The sequence below is a fragment of the Hyposmocoma kahamanoa genome, unplaced genomic scaffold (assembly GCF_003589595.1).
Source record: "Hyposmocoma kahamanoa isolate Upper Pololo Valley unplaced genomic scaffold, ASM358959v1 94, whole genome shotgun sequence".
NCBI classification, from domain to species: Eukaryota; Metazoa; Arthropoda; class Insecta; order Lepidoptera; family Cosmopterigidae; genus Hyposmocoma; species Hyposmocoma kahamanoa.
This window is the reverse complement of record NW_020654878.1, coordinates 8,075,356-8,087,348: the sequence shown is the minus strand read 5'-3', so window position 1 is coordinate 8,087,348 and position 11,993 is coordinate 8,075,356. Positions and strand designations below refer to the sequence as shown.

The following is an 11,993-nucleotide window of genomic DNA, read 5'->3' as shown; positions in this document are numbered from 1 at the left end:
TGCGAAACATCTATTTCGTCAGGTTGCCGTCAAAAATAAGTGTTTTCTAAGTGATTTTTTTTGCTAAACCTTGTGTTTGTTTATTATATTCATTTCGTTACACCAGACTTCAATATTCACCGATCAAAAATGAGACCGCAGAACGGTGATGATGGCTTTGTAAGTATTTATTGTATTCACAAATTATTTTATTGTTTGTACTTATTGATTTGGTTCTTTTATTGTCTTTGAACTGCAGAAATTAATTCGCTTCAGGTTTAGTATCTTCATTGTGTAAAAAGTGTGTATTACTGTTAAGGAATAGTTGTACTTTTCCTTATTGCGTCGTGGAAATGACGCCACGCTGTCCGCCATTTTGTTGAATGACTGCCCTCCTTTCAGGATGAGCCCGAGATCCATCGCAAAATTTTCATTGGTGGACTTAACTATCGCACTACTGATGAATCTCTTAAAGCTCATTTTGAGAAATGGGGAGAAATCGTAGATGTGGTCGTTATGAAGGACCCCAAAACCAAACGGTCGCGTGGGTTTGGTTTTATCACCTACTCCAAGGCGCATATGGTTGATGACGCACAGAACAACAGGCCCCATCGCATCGACGGACGGTATTTTGTTTTCTCGATTTTAATTATAATTCACTGCAGTCCAGCTATATGAAAGCTTTATTATCGCTGTCATATCGTTTCAAGCTGCAGAGATAATAAAGACACTGCTTGGTGAATGTCTCATGGTATTTTACACGTGGCATTTTCTGTGGAGTCGACAGTTCCATTGTTGACCTACATGCCATACAATATGCTCCAGATTCTTTTTATTGATTAGATATTTTGTTTATTAGAGTTGTCGAAACCAAGCGAGCTGTGGCCAGACAAGACATTAAGAATCCAGAGGCAGGTACTACAGTGAAGAAACTGTTTATTGGTGGAATTAAGGATGATCATGATGAGGATCAGCTTAGAGAGTATTTCTCTGCTTATGGCACTGTTCAAAACGTCAGTGTTGTCACTGATAAGGCAACTGGCAAGAAGCGTGGCTTTGGCTTTGTGGAGTTCGACGACTATGACCCTGTTGACAAAGTTTGCCGTGAGTACCTTGAATTATTCTTGAAGTTCCACAACTTTGCCCCAGAATGGAGCATTTGTATCCAAATCTGGCTTCTCTTGTTGTGGATATCGACCATTGATCTAAGCTATACCTTACTACCTATTAAGTGGGAGATATGGTACGCAAATCAATGAACATTTAATTTTCCACCAAGTCTTGTTAACACTCTCATTATGTAGATTATAAGTCTAACAATTGTTTTGTTATACCTTACTACCTATTAAGTGGGAGATATGGTACGCAAATCAATGAACATTTAATTTTCCTCCAAGTCTTGTTAACACTCATTATGTAGATTATAAGTTTAACAATTGTTTTGTTTTTGCAGTGAATGCCCCTCACAAAATCAATGGGAAGCAGTTGGATGTGAAAAAAGCACTGCCTAAAGATGGTGGTGAACAAAGGGGTGGTAGACAGGGAGGCCCTGGAGGCAGGAATGATAACTGGGGTGGGAATACTGGTATGCATAATTTCATGTTAGGGTTTACATTATATTACATATATTATGAACAGTTTTTAATTAAATTATTTTTAATTTTACAGGTGGTTATGGTAACACTCAGGGAGGATGGAACAACTCAAACCCTTGGGATAACAACCAAGGAGGCTGGGGTGGTAACCAGGGAGGTGGATATGGGGGTGGTAATCAGAGAGGCGGAGGAGGGGGCTGGGGCAACCAAGATTTTGGCAATTACAACCAACAGGGTTATAGTGGGGGCCCAACAAGGAACCAACAATATAGCAATAATCGTGCTACACCATACAACATGAATCAGACCGGTGGTGGTGGTGGCGGCGGTGGCGGTTACGGCGGCGGCAATGCTAACTACGGGGGTGGCCAGGGTGGCAGCCGAGGTGGAAGATTCTAATGTAATGTAAGTATTAATTATTACATCACCAACATTCATTCACTCGTGCCAATTCACATCACAACCTGAATTCAAAAACTACCTTTTCTCTACATTCGCATTCTTTAGGATGATAATGTGGATTAGCCTAGTCATTGAGTTCTCTCTATTTTAGGTTGTGAGCAATTTTATATTTGAGCACTACATAGCATTAATTGAGCCTAGGAATAGTTAGCGAATAACAAAAATTACACTGTTAGTTCCAAAGATTAATGCTATGAAGGTAGCTTCTACTGTTAGTGTATTTATTTGTTTATGACTCATTAAAGGTTTTTTCAATCTCTAGGTTTCGTGCTAAGTACACTAGTAAAGCAGAGTTAACCGTGCTAGTGTAGGCAGTACGCTCCGGAGCACTAGATACACATCATGGTCCACACGCGAGACCACCTAGGAGAAGCCGTCAGGAAACCATAGTTTGTAGTTGGAGCTCTTGACTCTTTAGACAATTATGAATGAATAGATTTACTTTGAATTTGTACTGATTGTAAGTTGGTCTTCTATTTATTGTAGTACTCTTAGGTACTTACTTACCGTGACATATTTTTTAAGGTCTTTAGGATTTAATGTAAAATCAGAATTAGCTACTTTTTTTTACGGATAATTAAGTACAATTTAGGATAATCATGTCAGAGAGAAACCCTGAAGATAGATGATAGGCTGAATGAACGGAAACAGAATGGTAATTGCAGATAGACAACAAAGTAAACTTGATACTGATTTTAATTTTCTGACTACTCAGTATTAAATTCTCAAATAGCTGTTATGAATACATAATACTTAGGTGTAGAATTATTGACTTTATAGATTTAAATAAATGTAAAAATAAATTTTAATACAAATAGGGTTGTTTCCTTAGACAATGTAAATAAATATTCCTTTTTTAGTTCTTACATATTCTATCAGCACACAACTCGCAACAATATGTTGTGCAAGTGTTGATTGATGTTTAATTCTAAATTGGTTACTTGTATGTTAGAATCAAAAAGACAACAGGAAATAAATTTTAAGAGATAATATTAACCATTTAGTTCTACTCATTTTTCCTTGAATTACTTTTTACCAGGCACCAGCAACTTATCACCACAGTAGGTACCTATTTATATTCTTATTACCATTAGAGAGGGCTGTCCTGGAAGTACAGGAATACGAAGTTAGTTATAGGCATAAAAGCAAACTGCGTAAATCGTGCTGTAAGGAAGAGAGTTTTTGGCAAGTTATATTCAAATGTTAGACATGATGTCGATGACATACTTTGTGAACTCTAGTCACCGTATCAGTGTTGACATCCACATTTTGGGACAGTCCTATCACCTTTCGCTTGGTACAGCCATAATCGGGGTTATACACGCGAGTTCGGTGTCGTAGATAACGGTATTTTTCTACGCAGTTGAGGTCGCAGTAAATAACAGTATTTGTCGGCAAAGCGCCATCTACAGTAGTAACAGTTTCACTTATGCAAGTATAGATGTCTCTAGATATGATATTTTATTAGCAGATGATATTATTGGGACTTCATTTGTTATAGAGGTGGGATTCTTCATTACGCTGCGGAAATTTAAATTATGCAAAGAATAGTTTAGCACCTTGTACCGATTCACTAATTGCCCTTAGTTGTTTTTTAGTAGTGGGTGGGTACCAGTTATATGATCGAAGTATAACAATCTTATCAGCATACTGAACATCATGGTAGGCTTTTTTTTTATTTCATTTTATTTGCTAATTCATGTATTTTATTTCCATGATCGTCTGGGAGCGTCGGATCTTACATTATGCACAGTTCCGTGCCACTGAAGGTAAGTTTGTGTGGTTTGTTTGTAAAATGAACCTATTTGCAAGATAAAAGATGCGTTAAAAAAAGTTTTGGACACTGAAGTTCTTTAGTAATATGTATTTAAAAGATTGAATCCTGCAGATTGGTGATCAATAGGTCGTTTCACAAAAATTACAATGTACATCACTATGTATCAGATTCTAGTGTGCAATTCATGCGCGCCTCTATAATGATGTCACTATTTTGAGATGGAAATAACAGCATAGCAGCATTTTGATATAAGTATGATACCTTTACATGGAGGACAGGCTAACTTCCGTATTTTTCCATTGTTGTAATCGACCGAGTAGCAGAGATAGAAACAGACTATATATAATACTTGCCTAAATCTGTGGTAAAACTTAGTCCTACGACCTTACGTACGTCCTTATGAAATCTCAGAGCTATTTAAAATAAAATGTAAAAAGCCAAAACAAAGAAGTCGTATTTTTATTTACCATTATGAACATGTTTGCTGTGTGTGTTCCTACTTAAACACTAATACTGGGATATCAGAAGGATATCATCCACACTAATATACACCCCATTCCGACCTGTAATACGAGTACGGTTTGCTGAATAGGTACTTAAGGTTGTATTGAGTCTAATAAGCAAGCAACTGTGACATTGCTTTTTTTAGAATTAGCGCGAAAAAAAATCATGTGAGGTCGATGTATTTCCTGAAGATTGAGAAACTGAATTTTAAAATAAATCTGAGTATTCCGTTCTCATCTACAATCAGTGCCTCTACCACGTCGAGTATATATATAACCAGAAATACGAGACGAAATAAGGGCCATATATTCCTAGTAACACATTAGCGATACAGCTCTTATAAATATCAACTCTCGTTTGATTCTCTTGCTCTTATAAATATCAACTCTCAAAATATGCTGTATTTATTGTAATAAAGATATCTCTAACAATGCCGTGCTGTTCTATTCGGTGGTGTGGGAAACTGCAAACCATGTACAGAATTTGTTTAACTGCTAGGGGCGCTGTTTACTTTGTCACAACATTCTGAAATTATGTACGCGGTGGCTAGCGACAATTGTCGCAGTAAACTCTTGGTAAAGGCACTGGACATCGAAACATGGGCAAGAAGGGGAATTATGATATTAACTATTGCCACATCCCCAGTTTTCACCAGATTTGGCCACATTTACTTTTTTTATCTGATTTTCTACTAATTTGCGTTTAATGAGGAAGTGATACATGAAACAGCCTTATGTTTCAGTTTGTCAAAAAATTTTTTGATGGTTTGAAGAAGTTGGGATATCGCTGGTCAAGGTGTATAGAGATAAAAGGAGATGACGTAGAAAAATAGAACGTAATTAAAAAAAAATGTTTATTTTCAAAGTCACGGACTACCAAATCGACCTCGTACTTACTGCGTATTTAAGTAAATTAATTTTCAAAATTAATTTTATGTTTATAGGCATACGTGACAAATAATTACAGCAATCATCAAGATTTTACCTATATGGGTTTGTGAAACGATCTATTTATGGCCACGCTTCGTGGTATTTTAATATTTAAATGTTGACTTGATTTTAAATAAAAGTATTTTTTTAAATTATATTGTTTTCTTTTTAAACCCGAACATAACATACCAAAAAGGTACAGCTACAGGTGCTGTGCATTATTTATCACAATGTTATGCGTGCCTTATTCCAGCGTGACCATGGTTTTTGAAATTTGACTAGCCAGAGAAAAAGTTTCTATTTAGTCAGTCTTCTAGTCGCTAAAAAAGTAAAAACTAGATTGTCGGTTCGCCGTTCAAAAGTTAGAAATAATGGTGTTTCACTATCGACGCCGGAATAAGCTTATTCTAGCGGCACTATTTCTCAATCTCTAGAACCACAACTCTGATTAAAAAAGTCGTGATTTTGTAGGTTCTAGTCGTAAAAAACTAAGTTTAGTCGTTATACCGTTTTGAAGTGGTGTTTTTACTGTACACGCCTTAGATATAGTATATAGCTACCCATATACTTAAATATCGTCCACACTAAGGGTCGTATTCCAGAACTACTCAATACTCAGGATTTGAGTATGGTTTAAAGAGCACTAAATCATACTCTAGTCCCTGCTATTCTGGTCGTATTTCCAGTGCTTGTGTTTCTAGGGCAATCCTGACTTGAGCATTGAGTAGAGTTCTAGAATACGACCCTGAGTAAACCTCGAGAACCAGTTTCTAGATTAGATTGATTGCACCCAGAAAATTAGTCTGTTCTAGTTGCAAAATTTGAGAATTAGTCGCTCCTTTGGATGACGTTGGATAGGTATTCAATTATTGTCATTGATGGTTACATTTTCGTAGAAAAGTCATACACTTGTTCAAAAATAAATATTCTCCGTTCAATTATTTTTTGTCAGCTCGAATGAGGATTCAAGTGATGATACTCGATCATATGGAGAAGAATCCAATTAAGAATTGGAAAGAGTCGCTTCACTAAAATAAAAAAATAGGAGTCCTTTTTTGTCTATGGTTGTACGCCAATAATTTTCGAGCATCGATTAAATAACTTTCGGAGGTAGGGCACTTACACATAAACACGATACGACGTCGCGTCGTAACACGATGACGTTGTACCCTAGCGGGGGGCCCTAAGGGCTCTTACACATACGACGTATCGTGTTTACGTGTAGCAGCCCTTTGAGTCCGTAGCGCAGACATAATGTCTGTGGTCCGATGTCCGTAGGTATGCATATGTCAAAAGTTAAATAAATGGTTGGACGGAGGAAGGTCACTGCTCTAAACGTGTGTTGTGAAATCATACAAGATATCGTGTTCGTGGTGATTAAAATAATTTAGAATTGATAGTGTAATAAATAAATATTTTAAGTATTTTCTGAATTTTTAGTTAAATTTAACCGTAACACAAATTGTAGTTGAAAATGACTTGCGCTATAAATTATAATAGTCCTCGTTTATTCCAGGGGCTCCCAAACTTATTTTGTCTTTTGCCCACTTTGAGAATAAATTATTTTTTAGCGCCCCCATTTTTTCACCTACTTAAAAACCACTATAACTTCAAATTATATTAATTATTGTGAGCTATATTAGCGGAGATTAAACATTCATTCTAAACGAGACTTTTACTATAACCCGCAAGAGTTAACTTGAGACCTGAGCGCAGTAGGTAGTACACAACGGCGCCCAGGTCTCAAGTTAACTCTTACGGGCTACACCTGCCAATGAGAATGATTATTGAAACGCAACTTTATAGTATTCAGACAAGTATCTGTTATTCAAAATAAAACAAACATGATCGATTCTAATATAAAAACTGATGTGAAAGATGAACCTGATGCTGTTTAATAAGTTTGTTGATATCAGGTTCCAATTTACTCAAGAACAGCCGCAAGTCACCATGTTCGGTAACCAGCAAACGATTTTTCTTTTTAGTAAGCAGCGTCACATTTGTGTGAACGTGGTTTTAATGCTGTTGTCACAGCATGTGACGATGGGAATGCTATCAAGAATCGTTGAACGGATTGACCACAATCCAGGGTACAATTGCGGGATCGGTTTTTGTAGCCAAAATTCTTGGTAGCCATTTTTAACTTGATTTTTATTTCCTCGTTCGTTGTCAATTCTATAACTTCTTCCAGCTGAGGTGATATTGCTGTATTGACGTTTGAAAACGGATCCAACACCCAGTTTGGTATTTCCAAGCTCAAAATGTCCTGGTATCGTTCGGTGAAGTCAATGTGGAGGTTTCCCAAATGTTGGCAGTAGGCAAACAAGTCGTTGGATACTGATAAATTCGAAAAATTGTGAACCTCACGTCTGCCCGTATTCTTTTTGTGTAGAAGCAGTTTGGCGAAAGCAGCAACGACATTTTTTGTTTTAATTAAATTTAGTTCATCGCCCCGCAGTTGGAGATTCATGTCGTTGAACAATTATACAGGTCTGTGTGTATTACGCGCGAAACCGTAAATAAAAAAATAAATAGGATAATAAATGAAATAATAAATGTTTAAATAGGATTGCATAAGCAGCACGCACCGACAGGAATAAGACAAACATGCATAAACTCGTTTATGAATGAATGAATGAATGAAATATTCTTTATTGCACATAAAAATTACAATTAAAATCCAGTACAATATTTTATATATATTACAATAGTTTATCTTCAACAAGTTAGAATTAGTATTCTATGAACTAGCCGATTGATACAGGAATGCACAAATCGGGTTATTTAACAAAAACTTGTTAAAACATGATTGCCCGCGGTCTATTATCTACTATTTGAAATAATAAATCTGTTGTATCCTCTAAACAAAGGAGCGACTAATTCTAAAATTTAGCAACTACAACCCACTAATTCACGACTTTTTCTGGGTGCAGTCAAATCTAAGCTAGGAGTTGTGGTTTACGATATTTTAAAAAATACGTGAGGCGCACTATAAGTTTTCGGAATGAATAAGAAAAAATACTATAAATGGTCAGAAATGAATTTATTGTTTCTCAAAATATTCTCCGTTAGCGTTAATGTACTTTTTCATACGAATGAATTAATTTTGAAAACATTTATGCCACTCCTCCGTGACAATCTCAAACATATTTTTCATACTCTTCGACTACCTCTTCAGGTGATGAAAATCGTTGACCGCGTAACTGCTTCTTCATTTTTGGAAATAAAAAAAAGTCACACGGTGCCGGGTCGGGACTGTACGCGGGATGGCTCATAAGGTCAACGTTGTTCACCTTCAAAAATTCAGTTGTCTATCTGGCCGTGCGAGAACTGTCATTATCGTGGTGCAAGATGATACGGCGTTTACGGTTATTTTTACGGAGTTTGTCAATAACTTCCGGCAAACAAATGGTCGTGTACCAATCACTATTCACGGTACCACGATTCTCCAAAGCAACAGTAGCCACGTATCCAGTTTTATTAAAAAAAGAAGCAATAATCCGCTTAGGGCACTTTGCACGCGTGCCACTTTCGTTCGTTTCGGCTCATCTCGAAAGACCCATACGCTCGATTGCTGTTTTGTTTTGGGATCGTAACTATAAATCCATGTTTCGTCACCTGTTACCATATCCCACACCAAATTTGACACTCTTTCGTTGAACCTGGTAAGCATGGCATTGCACCAAGTGACGCGATCCGTTTTTTGAGCCTCAGTCAAATTGTGTGGGATCCAACGAGATAACAGCTTTTCACACCCAAATGTTTGTGTAGTATTGATTGTATTTGACTCATGCCTGTGCCTAAAGATGCCCGAATCTCATGGTATGTCACATGCCTGTCTGTTTTGATCATACGCACGCACGCACAGCATCGACGTTGTTTGTTATTCACAGCAGTGGACGGGCGACCATCACGAAATTCGTCACTGAGATTCACACGACCGCGGTTGAATTCTGCAAACCAGCTATAAATAGCCGTCTTGCATGGTGTTTCATCGCCAAAAGCAGATTGAAACCGAGCGAAGCTCCGCTGAGCCATTAAATTACATCTAAAGTCGTAGAAAATCATACTAGGAACATTTTCACCAGTTAAATCCATGGTGATGTAGACAACTATTTCTAAAATGACGCCACAATGTAAAAACACATGACAGTCAGATGAAACATACTGTTTTCTACAGCCAAAGAGTTCCATTTTCAAATGTTGTATTTACTTTTTAAATATTGTTTATGTAAGTGGCCAGTTCCGGAAACTTACCTATAGTGCGCCCTGTGTAGGTATAAAAGCTTTGCCAATCAATCGATGTCTTGGTATTTTGATATAGTATTTATTTGCAAATGGTTTGGGAAAAATTCACTGATTAGTGAACACATACCCAAGGGATTTTTTTATTGTTTTCTCGAAAGGTACATATGAATGTTGTATGTTACACCATCAGTAAAGATTTTTTTCTAGAAATTATTTTACCATACGTGATTTTGTTTATCGATGGCAATGGATGCTGATGTACCTACTATTGGAGGACGTGAAAGGAGGTGATCGGGGTCAATAGTACTAGTGGTGCCTGAATTCTCCTAATCCCCTTTTGAGAAAAGCGTACCTATGAACTTTTAGATTAGGGGGGAGGCTGATAAGTTGCATTTTAGGAGGTTATGTAAAAATGATTATGTGTAATAAATATCTTGAATTACTGAACAAGATACAGCCCAGTGTGACGGGACATCACATTCCATCATATCCCGACGAGCTTTCGGAACTGAGAACTCTGCTCTGGCAAGTTCTTTAAAATAAGGAAAGGACATGCCGTCATAAAATTAGGCATAGGTGTGATCGGGAAAATCGGGACTTTCGTATTTTACAGTAAAATTTTGAAACCAATTTACAATAAATTATGGAATGCACAGATCCATCGAGCGTTAGAGTCGAATAAAAAAACATTGATAGATTTAAAGATTTTTGTTTTAGTAGATAGCACCATTAAAATGTGGCAGAGTGGCAGATTACTATTTTTGCTTGCAACGAATACACTACACATGAGATAGATAGATGATAATAGGTGAGAGCGTAGTGGGATCAAGCTCTATAAAGCCGGGTACTCATTCATATTATTATAGTAAAATTTTCAATCGTTTAAATTTTTTAAACTCATGTAGATGGGACGCGTATACGTTTAATTCGTAAAAGTAGCAAATAGGTAGCAATTATTGGTAATACATACTTTTCTGGCAAATCTGCTCCCTTCATGCTGAACAATGTGGTGACCAGCCATCCTGACTTCGGAATGGCTGGTCAATTATTTTTTTTAATTTCTCAGAATATATCAAAGGTAGCAATTATTTAAAAAATATAGCTAATAGGTAGGAATTCTTGAATATATACTCAGTGCCAGATGCGACAGGCAACCGGCCATCCTGACGGTCACTCGATCTTTGTATTCATAATAATAAAAAAGTTTTATAGATTAATTGCCATGGTTTGTTACACATGAATACTGTCTCACATTTTAGTACTTTGTAATAAGTCCTCCATGGATTGTCAATGCAAAGATTATGAGATTCGGCAAGCTACTAGTTTCCAAGGCGACATTAGGAAATATTCTCCCATTCCCCTATCAATAGAATATTCAGCTCATTAAAGGTAAATTTGGAGGGGGTTACGTGCTGGCGACGTCGTGGGATAGTAGGTACCTACGGGAGCTGTGTTGTCAAACTGTTTAATTTATGGTAAAGATACTTGCTTCACTTTGAACACATTTCAAGAATTTTGTTACGAGAACACATTCTAATTATTGAATTAGACGATGATTATATGTATTAAAACATAATTACTTACATATATATTTTTATCTTGTTTAGGCTGTATGATTAAGTAGGGAACAACCATATTGGCAATTTTATAGACAGACAATTTTTTTCACTTCTACTTAGTTTACTTAGGGTCGTATTCCAGAACTCTACTCAATACTCAAGTCAGGACATGAGTATTGCAGTGAGCACTGAAAATCATACTCAAGTCCTTGCCATTAGGGTCGTATTTCCAGTGCTTGAAATCATACACTAGTCCAGACTTGAACATTAAGTAGAGTTCTGGAATATGACCCTTAAACTACTAAAAAAAACACAACAAGAGCAGACACTAAATCACACAGCTTGGAATGAAATGTGACTAAGTAGATTAGTACTAAAATAGGAAAATTGGCGAAATGCAAGTAAAAAAAAATAGTCAACATTTTCGAAATAATTTAAGGTTATCACTCGAAATAGCTTTTTAGTTTTTTGACATTATAAAGAAAGTAAGATCAAGGTTCTGCAGAATGTTCACTATTCTTTTTTATTGGTTCGCGATAATGTGATTTGGCGTCACGATTACGTGGCTGTGGAGGTTCACCGAGCGTGTTGCGGAAATGCGGAGACGGCTGATTTCACTTTCATTTATCAGTGTGGAATCCAACATCCGCAGCTTACTTGTTTAGTTCCCACACCGGTGTTGTTATATGTGTTTCCTATAATTGTGACCAGAGATAGTTTGAAAGCATTAGATTGATCGAGTTTCCATTACATTGTATACTTTAAGAATGTGATACTTGGTATTGCATAACTATCCTATAACTAACACTATTATAACCTATAACTATTTATAACTTCAGTTGAGGTCTATAGTTGCAACTATATTATGGTAGTCTACCTTCCAAACTTATTCTTTCGAAAGTCTAGCGCCACGTAGGTACTTCGTCCATTTTAAGTGTAA

At 36.6% G+C, this 11,993-nt stretch overlaps 1 protein-coding gene across 1 annotated transcript; it reads left to right on the top strand.

Annotated features, from left to right (window-relative positions):
• On the top strand, window positions 1–2,831 carry LOC113237816 (heterogeneous nuclear ribonucleoprotein 87F-like). Its single transcript, XM_026474497.1, has 6 exons — window positions 1–159; window positions 382–605; window positions 839–1,083; window positions 1,433–1,564; window positions 1,648–1,979; window positions 2,299–2,831. The coding sequence occupies exons 1-5, from the start codon at window positions 130–132 to the stop codon at window positions 1,971–1,973; spliced, it is 957 nt and encodes a 318-aa protein (XP_026330282.1). The 5' UTR covers window positions 1–129; the 3' UTR covers window positions 1,974–1,979; window positions 2,299–2,831.
• The last annotated feature ends 9,162 nt before the right edge of the window (window positions 2,832–11,993 follow it).

What these genes read in the sequence shown, in the direction of transcription:
- LOC113237816 (XM_026474497.1), top strand. Translation starts at nt 130, where the DNA reads ATGAGACCGCAGAACGGTGATGATGGCTTT. An exon ending in CCCCATCGCATCGACGGACG is followed by an intron (nt 606 to 838) that starts GTATTTTGTTTT and finishes TTTGTTTATTAG; the next exon opens with AGTTGTCGAAACCAAGCGAG. An exon ending in TAACTGGGGTGGGAATACTG is followed by an intron (nt 1,565 to 1,647) that starts GTATGCATAATT and finishes TTAATTTTACAG; the next exon opens with GTGGTTATGGTAACACTCAG.